This window comes from Magallana gigas, chromosome 4 (assembly GCF_963853765.1).
Source record: "Magallana gigas chromosome 4, xbMagGiga1.1, whole genome shotgun sequence".
Lineage (NCBI taxonomy): Eukaryota > Metazoa > Mollusca > Bivalvia > Ostreida > Ostreidae > Magallana > Magallana gigas.
The window spans coordinates 40,048,183-40,072,244 of NC_088856.1; the positions used below are offsets into that span (position 1 = coordinate 40,048,183).

A 24,062-nucleotide genomic window follows, 5' to 3' on the forward strand; every position below is an offset into this window, starting at 1 on the left:
TTATTGGTGTTCGAAGTAAGGTGACCACTAGTCTCCCTACAGTTGCTTCTAGTGAATTAATCTCCATCTTCAACAATGCATAAAGGTCAGACCTCTGGTCTCCTTTTGGATATTTCACTAAATGTGATCAATGGTCTCCCTATATAGATTAATAAGGTTATCATTTCATTGATTTAGGACCTTAGGTGACGTTGGGTCTCCTTATTAGAGTTTCACTTAAGATTAAGGTACATGTAGTCTCCTACAGTGGCGAACTTTTAGTGATTATCCATCTTCAAAAATGGCATTTGGTGAACTTGGTCTTCCAATATATTACCAAAATTATAACAACACTTGATTCAGGACCTAAGGTGATCTCTATTGATATCGTATTTATAATGATCCCTTGGTTTTTTTTTACAGTGAATGGGGGGCAGACTCATCCAAAAAATCTTGCTACGTGCCTGGACCTCTAATTTCCCTATAGATTAATAGAATTCATAGGTCCTAATATAATATGACCTCTAGGCATACTAGTATTATGAATATTTCACTTAAAGTGACACCTGCTCTATTAATTGCCAAGTTTATTTTTTCTCTTTTCATATTAAGGACCTAAGGTAACCTCTGGTCTCAAACGAACATTCCACTTAATTTAACCCCCGGTCTCTCTAAAATGACTGACTTCCAGTAAATATTAATTTTGTAAAATGTCATAAGATAACCGGATGACATCTCTCCATTGATATTACACATTAGGTGACCCCTGGTCTCCCTACAGTGGATCACGTCTGATGAATCTCAATATTGTAAAACTGACACTAGGCAGATGTTAGGTAACTTTTGTTTCTGTATTGATTTACAAAATGATTACGACATTGTTTTAGGACGTAAGGTGACCTCTGGTCTCCCTATGGATATAGAAAAAAAGAAAGTAGATTTACATTCTTATCTTCACTTCGCGGGCATGTTAAGGCTTCCCGATGCGATATGTAGAAAGTCACTTGTCTGTACTTCATACGATATGACGTCATAATTAACTTTGACGTCACGATCTGCATTCCTGTCGATAGTTCTCAGGGAATGTATCTTAACGTTAAAAGTGAATTATATCAAACCAGTATAATACCGCATGTTTCCTTTATATAGATGCTGCAGTTAATTCTAGACGTACAGAATTCATTCATATTAAAAACCAGTATCAAATAATCGGCAGTTTTAAAGCTTCGTTTTAAGTAAAAGACTATTTATAAACTAGTGGTTTGGAGACTCTCCCTGCTACGTGTAAACAACTGAATGAAGAAATTTTAATGCATGTAAAACCAGCTTGGCGCAGGTGAAAGATCAACACAATTTTAAAATATTTTACGTAAAATTGGTAGAGAATATAAATACCAATGTGAATCGTGCTGCGGAAACCTGCGGATTTACCCAATTTTTTTCTAAATCGCTTTTGATTAGTAAAAATGTGCATTATTTTGATGATTTTGTGGAATGTTTCAACAATATCTTCTATAAACGAAATATCTATTTCTTTCCCAAGCAAGAACTTCAAAGTTTATGACTTAACAAAGGAGTTTTCTTAAAAATATGTATGATTTAATGTCATTAATCACCTGCGCCGATGCGTTTTAACTAGATCATTTGCAATATTAGGATTCGCCTGTCACGTGATTACGAAGTACATATGACGTCACAAAAATGCATCAAATATAATGTTTAACATCGATGTCAATAAATATAACATAGATTTAAAGAAATACTCCTGGTAAAATTATTTTTGCCATGAATCAAATGATATCGTTTTTCAGCCGTATTTTAGCATCGGGACGCCTTAACAATGCTGCGTTGTAAAAGGGTTCCATAAGTGCTCATTAATACACTCATTTTGGAGAACTATTTTCGGGTGACCCAAGGTCCTAGTTGAAGGTACGTTTTATCCTTCTGCTGTTGATTCAAGGAACAAAAGACGGTTAGAAATGATATTCTGCATTACAGTGCATTGTTTTCACAAATTTCTACCACCAAATACTTAATGGACTTTGCGAAATTACTGGAGATAAAATAAAGAGTATAATTTAACCCATTTTTTATTTAATTTCTATATCAACTATGTAGTTTGAATTTCCTCTGTTCATTTATCTCGGATAAAAGCATAATATTTCGTTTATAATAGTTTTGAAATAGATGTATGCGTCGAAGCTTTCATAGAATTATACAAACCAGTAGGGGACGTGTATTGCTTATGCAATACTCTCAGAATGCTTGTTACCTATATCTCATGACAGTGAAAAAGTCGCCATAATCCCTAGCGTAAACGTGGGTTTACTTTAAGTCTTCAGTGAATGATTTTATATGCATGTTCTTATTTTTCACTGAACCAAAATTAGTGGCCATTTAATTTTTAATCGTAATGAGACGTGGTCAAACTATTCGATTGTTATTCTTCCGTTCGTTTATCATTAATTGTTGAAAAACAAGACCAGTAAATAACAGTTAATTATATAACGCTTATAATAGGTCAAAATAATTGTTTATAGTTATCCACAGATGAAATTACAAACAACAAATGATGCCTTTTTAGATCACCTGAGCTGAGAGCTCAAGTGAGCTATTCTCATCACATTTTGTCCGTGGTCCGTCTGTAAACTTTTTTACATTTTGAAGTTCTTCTCTAAAACCACTTGTCCAATTTCAATCAAATTTAGCGCAAAGCATCCTTATTGGATTTTGCAGAAATGAAAAACCGATCTTTATTCCAAGCGGAGAAAAACTCCAACTGTAAAAAAAGGGGGGGGTGCATTTTTAAAAATCGTCTTCTCAAGAACTATTGTGTCAAATTCAAAGCATTTTAGCATAATGGGCCTTAGGGAAAGAAAGATATCAATTGCAAAAATGACCTGCTTAATCTGTTTCAAATTTGAGTTATTACGAAAATAATAATGAAGGAAAGGCGTGTTTCAATCAATTTATAGCTTCGGGTTCGGTATTCCAAACGAGTCTTGGTAAAATGGGTAGGCAAACCCGGCCCGGTACAAAATAAAATACTTGTACAAAAAAATTAATGGATGATATGCTGTAACTATACTCTCTGGGGGCCTCTCTTTTTACAATGAATAATATGAAATCTACATAAATTTTGATAGTTTTTTAGACACGAGTAAATAAAAACGACCGCGTTAAAACAGTTTCCATAGTTCTGACACATTTTTGTTCCGAAGAAAATATTACAGCGGAAAATTATCTTGGTTTGTAGCCATTTGTTATTTTTTAATAAAGATGAAAATAATGGTTGGGCATTAGTAAAATGGAGTGATATGCCTGCCAATACAATTGATTTTTATAGCTCCTTTAACATGTCACGTGACAACATTTTTCATTCAAGTGTATTCGTTAATCAAGTGTGAGTACTAGCACTGTACCAGTTATTGGCTATAATTTTACGTTTTCTTTCCGTGTTTCCTTATTTCTTGATATATTGGAATAAAACTTTTCATACTTTAAATTGTGAACTCCTTATTTATCCATCGGTGAGATTATATCATTATTTAGAACCCAAAACATATTGTTTCTGTGCTTTTTTAGCAAGCCCCAAATTTGCCTAGGTTTTATGATTTACTGTATCAGTTATCGGCTTCGTGATAATAACATAGTAAAATCCTTGTACATGTTGATTTTATATTCTGCAAAGTGTTGATTAAATTATGTCCCTTGTGGGGTCAGCCTATAAGTCGTAGGGGTTATTATACATAAATCAAACTTATAAAATTATTCTTTTATCATCATACGGTAGATACACACAATCGTACGCTAATCAATGCATAATTATAAAATCAGGCGTTCAACTGCGCCATGAATCTCTCGGAATTTAGTGAGTTCCTTTTCTTTATAAATGTTATATGTATTGATATTATATGTCAAATCAAAGAAGGGATATAATTACGTATCACAACGAGGTCATATTCTATGTTTAATTTATTACGTCACATCTCCCACAGCTGAAAGTCCAACGATGTAAATCAGCGGTAAACAATGATCGTTAAAGCTCGTGTTTAAAACATATTGAAGAAAGTTTTCAATCAAACTTACTTTTCTTTATTAGAAACAGATGACTGAATTAAAAAATCTCGGATATTCGCATGCTATAGACCCGAACCCTCAGTTTAGCCGATAACTGGTACAGTACCAGTAAGGTTATAAAAGTCAGGCGAGTTTACGCCAGGTAACCAACAGTCTTTTAATTATAATGGGGAAGACAAATTAAATTGTTGAATGTTTTTTTTTTTAATTTGAGGAATTGAGCGCATTGAGGTACTATTTTCTTCTTCACATCTATAAATGTTTTTAATAAAATACAATAACTATTATAATAATAATATATATATATATATATATATATATATATATATATATATATATATATATTTAAATTACAATAACTAGTAAATAGTTGAGGAAGAACATGTACCTATATGTTCTCATGTATATTTTTGTCGCTGTATAAAGTGGGGGAGAAAGGGGGAGGGTGTAGAACGAAAAAAGAGGGAATTGGAAGTTAACAGTGTACCCCCTACCGAATGTTTAATTATATACATGTATCTTGCGTATGATTTTCTTATTCTCGGTAAAAATAGTATTCAATAAAGGTACAATGTCAAAGATTACGTGTATGCAAAAAAGTGTAAATTCGATTATTTTACAATATTTATTTTTTGTTATTCTACCAAGGGGCCATATGGCACAATATCTTTTGAACGCCCATTTAAATTGTTGCTCAGCTGGGTGATGTGGCCGCCATGGGTCCCTTGCTTGCATATGTGTTTGATCATCTGTTCATAATTTATGTAAAATAGGGGAAGCTATTTTATCTTGCTAAATTATGTAAAATATCGTATGCTAAGAAGAAATTATTATCTTCAAAGTTCTTTCAAAATAGTATTTGGACAGTTGTACTCTGCCTCGAGATATTGAATCAGCACATTTAGACGATTTTTAATGAAAATACAAATACATGTGAAAGAAGTGCAATTGAATTAGATGAAAGGGATAATATCCAAGTAAATTTCATTCACTTATCATCATTTTTCATTCGGAAAATTCACAGGAACAAAAACTGATCTCTTGAGTTCATACGGAGATTTATAACGGGAAATGTTGAAGTCTTTTTTTCTATTCGGAAGACCTCGGGACATCTCGCGCTATATTTTAAAGTTATCGTCCGGGTCTGTTGCGTACAAAATCCTCGTGGACATTCATTTTTTAACCATGTATTGAAACATGATAAGCTATAAAGGGGGGGGGGGGGGTAAATAAGATTTCTTTGAAAATATGCATACTTTTGAATGAACATCGTTTGAACCCTGAGGTATTTACAAATATTAATTAATTTGGCAATATGTGAATCGAGAATATCTTGGAACAGAGTGGAATAAATTTAACAGCTAAGATTGTTAACTTTGAGTACTATGTATTTCTATGTCAGGTTCAATTATTATGAGAGGGAATTGATAAATATGATCTTTTAATTTTCTTTCATCTATTTTTTATAGACATTTAGTCGTATAAACTTTTGATATGCTTCCTGTACTGAAATGTACATGTACTTGTCTCATTGCAGATGGCATTATCTGAATCCCAAATACCACCCGACGCCCAGCATTATTTGGTGTGTGGCACTGAAGACTGTGAGAAGAACTGCCAGTTTTACTGCAATGACTGTCACCTACCAATGTGTGAACAGTGCAGATATGAACATCAGAAGAATAAGAAAACCAAGAACCATGAAGTGGTCCCTTATAAGCTACGCAAACGTCAACTTCCTGTGGAGAAATGCAAGATCCACCCCACAAGACAAATAGAGTTTCTCTGTGAAGAATGCCAGATTCCCATTTGTTCTAAATGCACAGCCACAAAAGAACATCGCGGCCATGTGTTTACCGACCTAGAAGTTGTCTTTGCTGAAAAGTGTTCCTTTTGTTACGAAGAAATAGCCAACATTCGAAAATATTTTGAGCCTACTTCTCAAGAATTAAAAAAAGAAATTGCTGAAGATGTCACAAAAATAAAGAAGATCATGGAGGGTATAAGAACAGCAATGAAGGCTGAAGCTGAGTCTTTGAAAAGAATGGTAGATGCAGTCACATCAGATAATATAGAACAAGTCGACAAAATAGAACAGTCATTATTACATACATCAAACGGCCAAAACCAAACAATAGATGATTACATCAACTATCTCGATGATTTAATCCAAACATATTATGGTTACCTATCTCCCTCGGATATTGAAAATTTAACATTTGCTCTGAAATCTGAAAACTTAATGATAAAACCAATACCAGAGACATCCAAACCAGTCCCACCCGTATTTACTGCTGGTCAACACAGCAAGGAAGATGTCGCCAAACTACTGGGTAGAATAAGCGTTCCTAGCACTAAACCAGAGAACAGAAAAATAAAACCCATGGATACTGCTTCAACACAGTTGAAACCTACAGGGAAACAGAGAAAACAAGAAAGAGAGAAATCTGACGTGAAACAAACACTGTCTCGATCTTCCTCTGTCACCAAGGTCAGGGAGTACAAAGTACCAGGTGTTATACATGTATTTCATATATCACTGGGTAAATCAGGCAGACTCTGGGTCAGTGCTACTTTTGGTAACCTTGTCCAAACAGATCTTCAGGGGAATCAGCTACAGAAGATACGAACCAGTGGTGTAATAGGAAGCTACCACACAGTCACACAGGACGGGGATCTGATCTATACAGACCAAGATAACAAAGTCATCAATAGGATAACACAGGATAATACAATCACTGAATTCATTAAAACAGAAGACTGGGAACCACTCAGTATACATTCCTCTCACATCAACGGGGACATACTGGTGGGGATGGAGACAGATGAAGTGGCTAAAGTCACCAGGTACAACAAGACAGGGACAGAAATACAGAACATACAGAGGGACAACAAAGGACAGGCACTGTATAGTAATCCACACTACATCACAGAAAACATTAATGGTGATGTCTGTGTATCAGACTATAATGCTGTAGTGGTGGTGGATAATTTAGGACAATACAGGTTCTCCTACACAGGTCAGGGGTCAGAGTTTATTCCCTATGGAATATGTACTGATGTACTCGGCCACATCCTGGTATGCGATGATTTCAGTGGAAAAGTTCATCTTCTGGACAAGGACGGTCAGTTCTTGTCTCTACTACTCACACCACAACAAGGGGTAGGGTCTATCCGTAGTGTGTGTGTGGATGATGAAAAAAACATGTGGGTTGGACAACTTGATAACATAGTGAAAGTGTTTAAGTATCTAGAGTGAACAGTGTACAAATATATGTATAAATGACTGATTTTGATTGAACTTAATAGTTGGTAAACTATTTATGATATGGTAGGATATATTGTATTTGATCAATATTACTAACAATATATTAAATTTGATAAATCATACATCCATTTGCAATTTTCTTATTTTTTCTTAATTTATGCTATAAGAAAGTCTTCTCTATGGTTTTGACAAGTTTTAAAATGTGCATGCTCATCACATGCAGTAATGTCATAGATATATGCTTTACAGGTACATGTACAAATAGAATATATTATCATACTTATGGTCATGTAACAGAAATGCTTTAAATATTAGTACCTGAAACATACAACAAGGTATCATGTGAATTAAAAATTACATAACTTACCATTGTAAATTATATTTCAATACAATTCACTGATTTATAATCTAACACAAATAAACAATCATTTTGTGACGGTCGTACCTGTCCGAAAACCCACACCACATAGTTCAGTTGGTAAAGCACTTGGCTAAAGATTCAAGAGGCCGGGGCTTGATTCCGACTATAGTCCGCTATTATTTCTCCCATCCCTATCTATTTGTTGCCGTGAACAACCCAGGAATTGACAGGTTACCTCGATCCTGCTAGTGGAAATAGCCTGGATGATCTTTTTGGGCGAAGGTCATTAAAGTGGAGGAATGTAATGGTCAGGTTGGTTCGAATGAGGGCGCCAGCTTAGATAGCTGAGTTGGTTAGAGCACATGACTAGAAATTCAGGGGCCCGGGTTTGAATCCCCGCATGGCTGAGAGGTCTTCAATGAAATAGACAGGTCTACGTCACAGTGTTTCTTGAAACAACTACTCAAACTCCTGTTCTCATACAAGAACATATTAGAGAAAAATTAGGTCCTTTTCAAATACCGATTTCCAAGATTATCAATTCCTTATAAAGAATCAAGATTGGGAAAGTCTGCACATTAATGATATTGACCAAACTTAAGCTTGTGACAGTATTACAAAAAAACTGCATTATTAACTCAGCCACAAACAATTCCAAATAAAATTATTACCTTACGCCCCAATGATCCGCCATGGATGCAAAATAATAGTAGGAAATCTATAAGAGCTAGAAAACGTCTTCATTTTATTGCTAAAACAACAAATTCTCCCTATGACTGGGAAAAATATAGAAAAATAAGAAATGTATGTGTAAATAAATAAAGGAATGCAAAACAAACATATTACGATAAGATTTCGAACATAATAAAAACAGGTAACTAAAGCTCAAAACAATTTTGGATTATATTAAGAAAAATCATCGGTTCTAAAAACTTAAGTACTTATCCTCCAATTAAAAGCAAGGAACACAGCCTGCCAATAAGTGACAATAGAATTAAAGCAGATTTGTTTAACATTTAACATTTACTTCTGTTCACAATCAGTAGTTAACGACGAAAATACCGAGTTACCAAACTACGATAGAGTTAGTGATACATGTACCATTTCGAACATAGTGATCTCAACACAAGACGTTAAAGATGTTTTAGAAACACTAGACACGAACAAGGCTACCGGGCCGGATTGCATCAACCCAACATTACTTAAACAAGCTTCGCCAGCTATTGCCGAACCACTAAGCAAGTTTTTCAATTTATCGCTTCGTAAGTCTACAGTTCCAGCCTAATGGAAAATTGCAGACGTTATCCCTGTATTCAAAAAGCCAGCAATATCGTAAGCAATTATAGGCCGATATCATTATTTAGTGTCCTTGGTAAATGTATGGAAAAGTGTATTGTCAAACATTTATATAACTTCATTCTCACTAACGATATTCTTACACCGCACCAATCTGGCTTTAGACCAAATGATTCTACGGTCAATCAGTTATTAAGTATTACTAGTGATTTTTACAAAGCAGTCGATCAGGGTAAAGAAGTTAGATTTGTATTTTTCGATATAAGCAATGCCTTTGACAAAGTATGGCACATTGGTCTAGCTGTACTACGATTGGAACCCCCCCCCCCCCTCACCCCCCAAATCCACCCCTATTCCATATTGCTGATTCTGCTTCTGCATGCCCAATATATATATACATTTAAATTGAATTTTCCTGACTGTCATTTTATGGCAACTTTTGTGGGCATTTTTTAATTAATAATTGCAGAATAAAAGAATATAATCACAATACTAGACACGATCTCGTTGCGAGCAACGAGGAGGTCTTCCGTCTGATTTTAGAATTTGAGATATATGTTCGATCTTGATGTTGCTATTTAAAAGCTAAACATGATTTAGAATAGAAAAACAGGGTATAAATTCTAAGGGCCAGATACTATTTTGTTTCAGGGATAAGAGTTTTGTTCAACAAGTGTTTAAAAACTCGTCACCGTTCTTGAGATATCTGAGAAAAAAAAGTTTTAGGGACCAGTCCCTAATCTCCTGATTGGAGCCACTGAACCAAATTTTGAAGGTTGCATTTTGTAAAGTACATCATTTTGAGCATCTTTTCTTCTATACTGCAATTCAAAATATTTTCCTTTTTGAGATATAAGTGGTCATAGTTTATGGACTCTTGACCCCTAAAAAATCCTTATTACATAATACATGAATAAATCATTACATTACTTGGATACATAACTGTAAGATAAACATATTTGCTTCTATAGCCTTTCATTAAATTTCCCTCAGTAAAGGGCTACTGGTGAACGATTTTAGAGCCCTTTAGTTCCCTAATTTGAGGGGCCAGTCCCTTTTTCTTGATATCAAATAAAAGGTCATTTAAATCTTAACACATTTTGTTCAACAACTGTTTAAAAGTTCGTTACTGTTCTTGAGATATATAGGAAAGAACGTTTTAACGGCTGATCCCTTAACTCCTTATAAGGGCCGTTTAACGAAATTTTGAAAATTGCATATTATTTAATACATCATTCTAAGTATATTTTCTTCTATACTGCATTTCAAAATATTTTTCCTTTCTGAGATATTGGTGATCAAAATTCTGGAATTTTGGCCCCTAAAAACCCTTTTTATGTAACACATGATAAAATCATTACATTGCTTGGATACATAACTGTAAGATAAACATATTTGCTTCTATAACCGTTCACAAAATATCCCTCAGTAAAGGGCTACAGATAAAAGACTTTAGAGCCTAGGTCCCCTAATTTTAGGGGCCAGCCCCTTTTTCTTGATATCAAATGAAAGGTCATTTAAATCTCAACACATTTTGTTCAACAACTGTTTAGAAATCCGTTACCGTTTTTTGAGATATTTGGGAAAGAACATTTTAGGGGCCGATCACTCAACTTCTTATATGGGACGTTTAACGAAATTTTGAAAATTGCATATGATTTAAAACATCATTCTGAGCATCTTTTTTTCTATACTGCATTTCAAAATAGTTTTCCTTTTTAAATTTAATGAGGGTCAATTTCCGTGGAAAGTGGGATTTTTGGTTATTTGTGGGAATGTCATTTCGCGGATTTGTCGGTTTTTAGTATCAGTAGGATAACGAACTTTTTTCAAAATTTGCTTTCGTCGAACATGTAAATTCGTGGGGGAGGGCTACCCACGAATACGACGAAAATTGAGCCACCACGAATTTTAATGATTCCAAAGTAGCTCAATTGGCTAGAGTACACGACTAGAAACTCAGGGGGTCCGAGTTTGAATCCCGGTTTGGTCTGTCATTATTTCTCCTATCCCGTCTTTCACAATTTCATATAAATCTTGCATGTTGAAAATATCTTGATTTACGATTGTAATCTAAGGTTAAAGTACTAACTTAAGTTATGACAGTGTTTTACAAGGACCAGTGTCTGTAAAACAAAGGGAAACAGTTTCTTTTGAAGGAAGCTCCTCATTGGTGAGTCTTCTCAGCAGAGCAGTCAGCAGACTCTTTGTCAACCGTCTACTGTCCAACTGTCTATCGCCTGGTATCAGGACAAGGTCTTCATAACACCTGGCTGTTATACACAGAGTAGGTATACATGCAATCTGCATTCACTACTCGCATCCAGGAAATATACATATAATGGCTGATTCAAAAAGATGGGGGGGGGGGTGTCGGAGTGTTGAACCTCCCCTCTTTCTTTTGGACACATGATATAATTAAACTTATTACAAGTATGCTTGTGTATTTACATTATTAATTGTCTTTGTCTGTGATAATATTATGCACTAAGTTTGAAGCCTATAGCTCAATAGCTAAAACAGGTGAGTGACACAAAATCGGCGTGTTTTATACATGTAACATAACCGAAAAACGGTACTGGCTGCGCCGCGTAGTAATACATACAGTGTTACATGTGCTACATGATAACACATAGTGGTTCCAAAATATTGTTTTAAGGACGTTGTTTACCCAAGGTTTGAGTTCTAAAATCCAGAATGTTTAAAAGTTCAATTTCATTGGTAAAATTTGTTTTAATTTAATACAGAAAGTATTATGAAATGAATTATTATTGACATAACAATCGATATATTTACTAAATTATGGAGTAAGGCTCTGACAAAGTTCGACTTTTAGCAAAACAGAGGAAATTCGGACCAAAGTTTTAGATTTTGTTTTTTATGGGCTTTTCTTAAATTAAAAAAAAAAAATTCAACGGCCATTAATAAAAAAAGTGAAGAATAACACAACTATGTAATGTCTATAACACACAATAGGTTGTTTTTCATTATCATCAGTGGATTGTATTTTCATTCTGAGTAAATGTCATCCTTAAATTAAAGTGCACAAATTGGAAAATATATAAATATAAGTAATAAAGAATAATTCTTTAAATAGTATGAGGTGATAATATCGGTCGGAGTGTGGTCAAATATATCATAAACCTTTCGTATTTTTAATGATTGATTTTCTGATTGAGGCGGATGTAAATACTAGTACATGTGCGTAGTAAAATCACTTTCTTTGCTTTGTTGACAGCATTGCAGAAAGAAAAAATACTTAACTCCATTACGCGAGATATCTTTATTTGGCAATGTTAATCAACTTCATACTCGCATGAAACACAAACAGTATTTAAATAGTTCCAAGAATCGGAAATTATGTGACAATGAGGGACTCCGTGAAAAAAAGGGTTTCATGTAAACCATAATACAAAGGTATAACTTTTCAAATCTTTCCGGAACATTATTTTGCATCTGTACTAGTGCCAGATGATATAGCGCATTAATTAATTCATTCAAAGGCCACATCAAGATCCCGGGGACGACAATGGCTTGTACAATTGTGTTACATATACACCATCTATTTAGCAGAATTAAGCAACACCTTATGTCATATCCAATCATTAATATATTTATTTAACAGGACATTCGAAAGAATAAAAAAAATTATAAAAAATAATCTTCTTCTCAGAAACTAATCAGCCAGGAAAGCTGAAACTTATGTGGAAGCATCCTCAGGTAGTGCAGATTCAAAGTTGTGAAAATCATGATCCCTGCAGAATTAAAACTATAAATTAAAAAAAAAAATACAGATAACTTCCCTAATGATTATTATCAAGATTTTCGTATCTAATGAAATTTTTTTTTCTAAAGTGACCGGTTCTAGGACGCACGTTCTCAATGCTAGAAAATTGTTTTATAAAAGCTAGAAATTTTGCAAATCTAATCATCTTTTCTATGCAAAACCAAATTTGAAGCTCAGCAATAGGTAAATAAAAATTGGTAGGACTTGAACTACATATATGTAGGCAGTGCATTTTGTTTTCGAAATAAATAATTACGAGATAATTTTTTTTAAAATTTTACTCATGAAAAGTAATCAATAAGTCTTTGAATTCGATAATATGTTTACTAACACTGATTTTTTCACGTATTGGTTTTCAACGATTGGACACTTTCCCAAAATCCAATCCTAATCTATATTGCTGGTTCCGCCTCTACATGTACAATATACATTTAAACCAATTTTTCCAGAGTGTCATTTTATGGCAGCTTTTGTGGGCGTTTTTGATAAATGCAGAATAAAGGAATATAATCACAATATAATTCAATACACTGTATTAGGTTTATTCCCATCTAGCTAAAACTGTGATTTTCACACCTGACTGAGCATTGAGTATAGTCTGTTTTAGGTGTGAACTACCTGTACAGAAAACACCTGTGATATATAGTCATATATATTCTTGATGGATCTTATGGATCTACAATGTTATAGAAATTTAGATTTAAGTTTTATCAATTATTGAAAGGTTTAATATTTATGAATTAAATAGATAAAATAAAATTTAAAAAAATAAAATAAAAGGTAATCAAATAAAGTTAATAGGCCTGGCAAGCAATTGCTTAAATAAACAACACATCGTAGAAATTGATTGCTTAGTTAGATCATATGAAACTTCAATCAAACTAATGCTCAATTAAATTGCCTTTAAATTTCATCAAATGCTATTAATACCATTAACTATTATATACATGTACATTAAATGTAGTTTATGTTGTGTTCGTCTAAGATGTTAAGGTTCCCAATTGCAACCAAGTCCATCCAGATGGATATTGTTATCTTTGAAGAAAGAACAAAAATATCATTTGCAAACTTTGAATCTAATTTTTGTTTTGAAACCAAAATACAGCAATATGAAAACTAAGAAAAAACCAGGCATATTGTTCATGGTAAATTAACAAAATCCCAAAGAAACGAATGTCAGTGGGGACAGCATGATGTACATGTAACAACTGAGAAAAAAAACCAAGATTATATTTATTGCATGATGAAAAGTGTCAAATAACTTCAATCTCGAGACTTTCGGTTTAACACAGTGCTAACGGATCCGGCCGGAGCAGAGAAGCTGAACTTTGCTGTTGTATGGACATCCCAGCTTTAAGCGAGACTCCTATGCAAACATTCGAACCAATTAAAACCAGTATAAACTGTGAATTTATTTTGTTGTAAAATTCTAATTTGAACAAATAATTATGTCTTTGAAAGATGAGATATATAAGTAAACTGAACACATGCCAATGTGTCATATTTCTAGAGAAAGGGGGGGGGGGGGTTGCATACATTCTGTAAGTACTGGGATTTTACCACTGTGGGGTAGTATACAATATGGACATCATCATTTGCAGAACAAAAATTTACAATCATTCGTTTATGAAATAAAAACAAATGCATGACACAATCTGGATATCTATGACATATTCATTTGTTTAACAAAAAATACAATTACTTCATAAAACCAAAAAAAAAACACTAGCAAGTACTTCTATCTCTCAGAAAGTTCATATTACAGCTAGCCTTAGCTACTCTTATTAGACCAAGGTATACTTACTGTCAGTTATATGTACATATACATAATAAGAGAAGTTTCAGCGAGTTGCAATTTATTGGAACGACAACATTACAAAAAACAGAGATGGAAAGATGGATAAAACATATTGTCAAAATGTAATAATCAATTATCCACATTTTTTTTTTTGTTATCCAAATAATATAATAATAAGATTTTGATTTTCTGCATGATTAAAGGGTACCTGCGGCCCAGATGATATGAAACTTATGTCTCAGAGTTAATTTACCAGAATTTAATGCAAAAAAAAAATCGATGCAAAAATAAGGGAGTTACGCCGCTTCAAAGTTGCTATTTTTACCTGCTTTGGGAAATCTAATCAAGAGAAAACAGAATTAGGCGATAACGAGGCTTCAGCGGAACAGACGTCACGAGGTCAACAGGAGGGAAATTTCCTTACTAAGCTATACAAAATAAATTAGATTTTTCAGCCAAAATAATTGATTTTGGTCTGATGTTTTGGCGTATCTCGTTATTTTAAGTATTGTAGATTTAGAAATTTGTATCCGTAAATTATAGCAGAGACATTTTTCGGTGAAGCCTATATATAACATTGTATACATATATAAGCAAAAACGACAACATGTTTGCAGATGTAGAAAGCACAGAGCACATTTTGTATTTTTGTATTTTGTGCGAAAAAAAAACACCAGCAACACAAAACCAGTTTTATACATATAATCATAAACGTTAGTAGATGAAAAACAAATTCAAGATCATTAGTGATTTTAAGGTTCAGGTTTCTTTTATTTTTTCGGCGAGCAAAAAAATACACAATATTTAAATTTTCTACTGTATTTCTCTGTGATAACATTACAAATCAATTTTTAAGCATAAAACCCAATAATTTCAAAAAAGTTGAGCGACACAAAATGGGCGTGTCTTATAACATAACCGAAAAACGTTATTGGCTGCGCCGTGTAGTAAATCATAGCATGTGCTACAAGAAAAAATAGTGGCTTTAATATACATGTATGTTGTTCTAAAGTGTAAAAATTGTAAATAATATAAATATAAGTAATAACGAATAATTCTTTGAATATTATGGGGCATTGATTTCGATCGGAACGTGGTCAAATCTATCATAAAGTCCTTCGGGCTTTATTGGATTTGAACACGCCCAGACCGAAATTATCACCTCATAATACACAAAGAAAGATTCCTTATTCTTTAATTACAACTTATGTTTGATGAATACACGCAACAATGGGCTTTTGATTTTTGATTGGCATAAGATATATTTATGTTGCATTTCTTTACAAAAATACACATGATTGAAACAAAAGGTATTTGTGCGAAAAATATAAACAGATGCGCGTACGCGTAATAATCATTGAACACGTACACACACTATTTCAAATTATTGCTAAGAAATGAAACCAAACTGTTTGAAACAATTTATTTCCTAAATAGAAGTACATAAGTACATGTATTAAAACCTACTCGACAATAAGTAAAGTTATAGAGCAGTTAACACTGTGCCGGATAATTATGCCAGTGCCAAGGTGGCATTTTTGTACCCGCTTAAGATGCAGTTTCGGGAAAATCCATATATACCAAATGATAGACCATTGTCTAGAGATTATATAACCACTTTTGTTTTTAGTGTGTTCTACCTGACAGGTGAGATATCTACCTTTGAAAATTAATATCCCATAGAAAAAATGATAATTCCTATAGGAGAATTGATTCTTCTACAGGAAATATTGACAATCCTATAGGATTTTTTTAAAGTCCTATAAGAATTAAATTTCCTGTATGAGAATGGCATTCCCTTTGGGAATTTGATTCAGACATGTAGTTTTCCTATAGGATATTAAGATTTCCTATAGGATTTCATGAAATCCTATCAGAATTGAAATTCCTATCGGAAGTTCTTGCATTCCGATCGGAAATTTCAAATTACCTACAGGACTATTGTTTTCCTATGGGAATTTATTTTTAAAAGGTTAATGTCTCACATGACAGGTGAGATACAATGATAACAAAGGTGGTTGTTCACTCTTTATGCAATGGTCTATTATATGGCATATTTGAATTTTTCGATATATGCAGCTTAGACGGGTGCAAAAATGCCACCTTGGCACTTGCATAATTATTTGGCACAGTGTTAATAAGCAAATCGAATTAGAACTCTGTATTTTGATTCAATAGTTAGCACAGTCAATATTAGTATCTGATTATTGTAGCTACATGTACATGATTGTACAAAATATTTTGTGGTTATCTTTATACATTTTTTTTAAGCTGTTTAACTGTGAACAGGTTAAAATTTCACGACTTTTGTCTCAAATTTAAATGGAGAAAAAGCAGCCCGGTTCAATGATTAACGTTTTATAATGATTCAACTCGCTTATGTCATTATTCTTGGTGATACACCTGGATTATTTCGTAAATATTGATAAATAATACTTTCCCCAACAAAATAAGTTTTGTTTTTCTGTGTTTTATAAGCTTGTCAAAGATAGTAACACAAATGTTTAACTGAGAGAGAGGTACAAGTTGTTCTTCACGGTCGTCTTCCAATATACAGGTAGGTAAAGGTCTATCGTTTCTTTAGCGACAAAAAACCGTTCAATTTACACATAAAATACAAGAAACTAACACGTGTACATGCACGTGTATCTGTAGAGCAATGATCACTAGTTATCTTAGGAGACACAGCCCCAGCCCCCACTCGTCCTAAATATCTTATATTAAAGAAAATAACGAGTAAGTTATTTTGTAATTACTACATAATTTGTAATGAAATTAGATAAAAATATATTAATGCACATATGCGTGATCAGATTGTGACAATGGTACAAAACATTGCGTGTAACCGTTTAAGGGATAGTACAGTGAATGATATTGAATGACGCATGAAAAATATCAGCATATTTCAGTTATATATTAGTACATGTATATTGAAGAATCAATAATAATTACGAATGGATGCATGCATTATTCTTTCCTTTTAATTAAAACGTTTCTCGACCTAAGATTAATTATGTTCAGTATGACTGCTTACAATGTCGGAATGACAATCAACATGTTCAAAGACAACCGATCTACATGGATTAATGTGTTCTTTATGACTCGGAAAATTTGGACTTAAATATGAAATCAATTAAAACCAAAAAAAAACCCACCACGTTCAGATGTCGAACATCAAGAATAAGCATGAATGTTGTAGTCACCACTAACCGTCTCGCCACAAAAATAACAAAATCTGTCTATCTGTTTGCAATTGAAAGATTTATTGGCAAAGACGTGTTATTAATACATGTTATATCATTTATTTTCCTACACATTAAATCCTTTTTGCTTGATATTTTTCTCTACATATATTTCTATTGAAAAATACATGTACCAGAACAGTTGAACCCCCCCCCCCCCCTGAAAAAAAAAATACGAATATGCCTCGACCCACACCCCCCCCCAAAAAAAAAACACTAACGAACAACAGAATACCCTCCCCCCCCCCCCTTTGAAAAAAAATTCTGGATGCACACATGATTCTAATTGCGTTTTAATATGATTATAAAAACATTATTGTTATGTCTCAATTCGTTTACTTGGTTAAGTTATTGAATTATATGAAATAAACAAGATCACCCATTTTTGCGTCAACCGAAATAGTTATGATGATAATTAGTTGCATTCCTATTTGAAACACACAATAGTTTTTATTGAATTATAATTCTCTGATCATGTATACTGTTGATTGAAAAAACAAATATATTGAAAAACTATATCATGCATTAATTAATATGGGTATTCGACAAGCGTAAAAGCGTAAACATGTATATTCCTGTAGCTTATCTTATAGACTTGTTCATGAATCTGTCCCTGTATTATATTTTATCATAGATGCTTCGGTGACAGGCGTAATAATCAAAATGTTATGTTTTGTTAATAAATAACAAAACTCGGGCAAGCTTTAAAGGGGTGACCTCGGCAGGAGTATAAATTCTACGTAAGAGTTATCTATCTTTACCAACATTGAACATTTTTGCTAATTTTTTGCTAAGTTTTTATTACAAAATAAAAAAAAATCTGTGATCATTAATTTGTTAAAGTAAAATAAAATATCAAAGAAAATATAAAATTATCCATCAGATAAACGACAGGCGTCTAGATATTCTCGACAGGCATGTTTTCCCCGGCAGGCGTGTTTTAGTACATGTATGGTTCCTCTGAGATTCGGAATAGACGTCAGTCAACAAATTTTTCAATCTCGACTTATCTCGCTGAGATTAATTTAGTTCCTCCAGGTCCTTAAGTAAATATTCCATGCAGTACCTTTACTTTAATCCCGGCCAAAACTGATGATATTTTTGATAATGATAATCATGTTAATCTCGTCCTACCAAAGTAGACAACATGTTACAACTTGTTGCACCATCTTTTCCTCATCCCCTCCCTACTTTTCACCAGTCAGACCTGCCTATTTCTTTTTCTAAATCATGATTACCACTGGCGTCGGAAGCAAATTGAAAGTGGGGGGGGGGGGGGGGGCTAGACTAATCCTCAGAAATATTAAGAAAAAAATAATTCCCAAAATCATGGAAATCCTAATCCGTGGGGTTTCTAGTATGCTTCTGAATCCAACTCCTCAATCTTTCAAGGTAAATTTAGGAAGAATAATCTTTCCTGCGAGAAAAAGTGTGTGTGTGTGGGGGGGGGGGGGGGGGGTGGGGGGGCTAATATGCTTCTGAATCCAACTTCTCAACCTTTCAAGGTAAATTTAGGAACAATAATCTTTCCTGCGAGAAAAAGTGGTTTTTTTTTTGTTTGGTTTTTTTTTTTTTTGGGGGGGGGGGCTGAACCCTCTATCATGCTATGTTTCTAATGGTTAGGTATAACTTTGCAAAAAATGTGGGGGGGGGGGGCTAATGTTGACACATTAAACATGCATTATGATACACTGAGATCCATCAATTCTGATACCATTTTATTAAAAGAAAAAATCTGGGCTTCGATATGCCTGATGTAATGACATCAGGAACACGCCGTGCAAATGAGTTTGGGAGGTCATTGGAACAGCCGCATAGAAGCTCCTTGAAATAAACGTTTTCATGAGGCAATACACGTTGTTTTGACTGAAAATCAGACTTTCAGGATCAGTGCGAGGCAAATTTGTATTTCTGATCTGATAATCTTGTTTATGCGTAGGTTTAAATCTACGCCACAACCAGAAAGTAAATAAAACAAGCCTCGTATACATTATCTAATCTCTGTGCGGGTGTCATCCACACAATAAAGGCTGAAATAACGTGACATTAATACACAAAAACGGTAAGTTGAAATAATTGTATATATTTAAGAAATGAAGATAACAATTTTTCTATTGATCGGCGTATTAAAGAAAAAATTGACCGGAAAACTTCATCAATGCGCGTGTCGTTCAATCAAACTCGCCCTACATTTTTCAATCGTGTATTGAAACATGAAAAGTTTAGATTGTTAACTTTGAATACTACGTATTTCTATGTCAAGTTCTATTATCATAAGACATAATTAATAAATACGATCTTTATTTTTTTTTTTTCATCCATTTTTGTGGACATTTTGTCGAATATAGTATTGACATACTGATAAGTCAAAAACCGGACAATACTATTTCCTACACTTACATGTACATGTACTTGTCTCATTGAAGATGGCATTATCTGAATCCCAAATACCACCTGACGCCCAGCATTATTTAGTGTGTGGTACTGAAGACTGTAAGAAGAACTGTCAGTTTTACTGCAATAACTGCAACCAACAAATGTGTGAACAATGCAGAGAGGAACATCAGAAAAATAGGATAACCAAGAACCATGAAGTGGTTCCTTATAAACAACGCAAACGTCAACTTCCCTTGGAGAAATGCAAGATCCACCCCACAAGACAAATAGAGTTTCTCTGTGAAGAATGCCAGATTCCCATTTGTTCTAAATGCACAGCCACAAAAGAACATCGCAGCCATATATTTACTGACCTAGAAATTGTCTTTGCTGAAAAATGTTCCTTTTGTCAAGAAGAAATAGCTAAAATTCGAAACTATTTTGAGCCTACTTCTCAAGATTTAAAAAACGAAATTGCTGGAGATGTCACAGAAATAAAGAAGATCATGGAAGGCATAAGAACAGCAATGAAGGCTGAAGCTGAGTCTGTAAAAAGAATGGTAGATGCAGTCACATCAGATAATATAGAACAAGTCGACAAAAAAGAACAGTCATTATTAAAAACATTAAACGACCAAAACCAAACAATTGATGATCATATCAACTATCTCAATGATTTAGTCACAACATTTTATGGTTACCTATCTACCTCGGACATTAAAAATTTAACATTTGCTCTTAAATCTGAAAAAATACTGATAAAATCAGTACCAGAGACATCCAAACCAGTCCCACCCGTATTTACTGCTGGTCAATACAGCAAGAAAGACGTCGCCAAACTACTGGGTAGAATAACTGTTCCTAACACTAAACCAGAGAACAGAAAAATAAAACCCATGGAGACTGCCTCTACAAAGTTGAAACCTTCAGGGAAACAGAGGAAACAAGATGGAGAGAAATCTGACGTGAAACGAACACTGTCTCTCTCTTCCTCTGTCACCAAGGTCAGAGAGTACACAGTACCAGGTGTTAACACTGTATTTCATATATCACTGGGTAAATCAGGCAGACTCTGGGTCAGTAATGCTATTGGTAAGCTTGTCCAAACAGATCTACAGGGGAATAAGCTACAGAAGATACAAACCAGTGGTGGAATAGGAGGCTACCACACAGTCAGACAGGACGGGGATTTTATCTATACAGACAAAGGCAACCATGTCATCAACAGGATTACACCGGATAATACAATCACTGGATTCATTAAGACAGGAGACTGGAATCCACTCAGTATATACTCCTCCCAAATCAACGGGGACCTACTGGTGGGGATGAGGAAGGATGAAAAGGGTAAAGTCACCAGGTATAACAAAACAAGGACAGAAATACAGAACATACAGAGAGACAACAAAGGACAGGCACTGTATGGTTACCCACACTACATCACAGAAAACATCAATGGTGATGTCTGTGTATCAGACACTATCAATGGTGCTGTAGTGGTGGTGGATAAATCAGGACAACATAGGTTCTCCTACAGGGGTCAGGGGTCAGTGTTTACTCCCTATGGAATATGTACTGATGTACTCGGTCACATCCTGGTGTGTGATAGTATCAGTGAAACAGTTCATCTCCTGGATCAGGACGGTCAGTTCTTGTCTCTACTACTCACACCACAACAAGGGATAAAGTATCCCCGTAGTGTGTGTGTGGATGATGAAAAAAACATGTGGATTGGAGTACTTTACAACGTAGTGAAAGTGTATAAGTATCTAAAGTGAACAGTGTACAAGTATAATATGTATTAATGACTGATTTTGATTGAACTTAATAGTTGGTAAACTATTTATGATATGGTAGGATATATTTTATTTGATCAATATTACTAACATAATATATATTAAATTTGACAAATAATACACCCATTTGCAATTTTCTTATGTTTTCTTGATTTATGCAATAAGAAAGTCTTCTCAATGGTTTTGACAAGTTTTAAAATGTGCATGCTCATCACATGCAGTAATGTCATACATATAATTATGATACAGGTACATGTACAAATAGAATATATTATCATACTTATGGTCATGTAACAGAAGTGCTTTAAATATTAGTACCTGAAATATACAACAAGGTATCATGTGAGTTAAAAATTACATAACTTACCATTGTTAATTATATTTCAATACAATCCAATGATTTATAATCTAACACAAATAAACAATCATTTTTTGACGGTCGGACCTGTTCCAAAACCCACACCACATAGTTCAGTTGGTAGAGCACTTGACTAGAGATTCAAGAGGCCGGGGCTTGAATCCCGCTATAGTCCGCTTTTATTTCTCCCATCCCTATCTATTTGTTGCCGTGACCAACCCCGGAACTGACAGGTTACCTCGATCATGTCAGGGGAATTAGCCTGAGTGATCTTTTTGGGCGAAGATCATTAAAGTGGAGGAATGTAATGGTCAGATCGGTTCGAATGAGGGCGCCAGATAGCTCAGTTGGTTAGAGTACATGACTAGAAATTCTTGGGGCTTTGGTTTGAATCCAGGTCTGGTCCGTCATTACTTCTCCCATCCGGTTACAAATTTATATAAATCGTGCATGTTGCATCGTCGGAAACCCACGTTGATTACGCGTCGTTCCTCTCTGCATCACATATAGAGGAGCAACGCGTAATCAACCGTGGGTTTCCGACGATGTGCATGTTGAAAATACCCTGATTTAAGATTGCAATCTAAGGTTAAAGTACTAACTCAGGTTATGAAAATGTTTTAAAAGCACCAGTGGCTGTAGAACAAAGCGAAACGATTTCTTCTAAAGGAAGCTCCTTATTGGAGAGCCTTCTCAGCAGAGCAGTCAGCGGACTCTTTGTCAACCGTCTACTGTCCAACTGTCTATCAGTGACAATGGCCTGGTATCAGGACAAGGTCTTCATAACACCTGGTTGTTATGCACAGAGTAGGTCTATAATGCAATCTGCAGCCACTAGTTACAAACATGTGGTATACATGGCTGAACAAAAAAAATGGGGGGGGGGGGGAAGGGGTGGTCCGGAGGTCGACCCCCCCCCCCCCCTCTTTCTCTGGGATATATGATATATTTAAGCTTTGTCGCTTATATATTTACATTTTCAACTGCCTCTGTCTGCGATAACATCACGAATTAATTTTGAATAAGCCTAAAGCCCAATAACTTCCAAAAAGATGAGTGACACAAAATCGGCGTATTTTATGTCCGAATAACCGAAAAACGTTACTGGCTGCGTCGCGTGGTAATACATACCGTGTAGCATGTGCTACATGAAAAATAGTTATTTCGAAATAATAAGTGTACAAATTGGAAATTATCTAAGTAGTAAGGAATAATTCTTTGAATATTATGAGGTGATAATTTTGGTCGGAGCGTGTTCAAATCTATCATAAAGCCCTTCGGATTTTTAATAAATTTTAATGAATAATTGATTTTTTGATTGAGGCGGATGTAAAATAATATTAGTACATGTATATAGTAAAATCGTTGTCTTTGCTTTTGTTGACACCATTGCAGAAAGAAAAAAATACTCGCCTTCGCGAGTTTTCTATTTTTTAGCAATGCAAATCAACTTCATACTCGCATGAAACACAAAAATTGTTCAAATGTTTCCAAGAATCGGAAATTATGTGGATACCGTAAAAAGGGTTTTTGAATTTTATTAATGTAGCAATCAGATTACACCAAAGTACCGGTGTACCAAGATCAAGGGAAAACAATTGCCACCGGTGAACAGCAATCGCAACTTCTTGGGCCTTTCCGGCAGAGCTCGGAAAAACGTTTTTTCCGAGCTCTGCTGCAAAGGCCCAAAAAGTTGCGATTGCGGCGAATAGTTGCGATGA

General features: G+C 34.4%; 3 protein-coding genes across 3 annotated transcripts in view; all 3 read left to right on the forward strand.

The window, feature by feature from the left end:
* The window catches only part of LOC136275069 (gelsolin-like protein 2), an 80,361-nt gene that overhangs the window by 20,734 nt on the left and 35,565 nt on the right, over positions 1 to 24,062 (forward strand). The window lies entirely within an intron of this gene.
* Positions 5,590 to 7,318, forward strand: LOC136274666 (uncharacterized). The gene has a single exon (XM_066082052.1). The coding sequence runs from the start codon at positions 5,597 to 5,599 to the stop codon at positions 7,316 to 7,318; it is 1,722 nt and encodes a 573-aa protein (XP_065938124.1). The 5' UTR covers positions 5,590 to 5,596.
* Positions 20,210 to 21,965, forward strand: LOC105348054 (E3 ubiquitin-protein ligase TRIM71). Its single transcript, XM_066082053.1, has one exon. The coding sequence runs from the start codon at positions 20,238 to 20,240 to the stop codon at positions 21,963 to 21,965; it is 1,728 nt and encodes a 575-aa protein (XP_065938125.1). The 5' UTR covers positions 20,210 to 20,237.

Bases quoted from the DNA above. Each gene is read 5' to 3' on its own strand.
- LOC136274666 (XM_066082052.1), top strand. From the start codon at position 5,597: ATGGCATTATCTGAATCCCAAATACCACCCGACGCCCAGCATTATTTG.
- LOC105348054 (XM_066082053.1), top strand. From the start codon at position 20,238: ATGGCATTATCTGAATCCCAAATACCACCTGACGCCCAGCATTATTTA.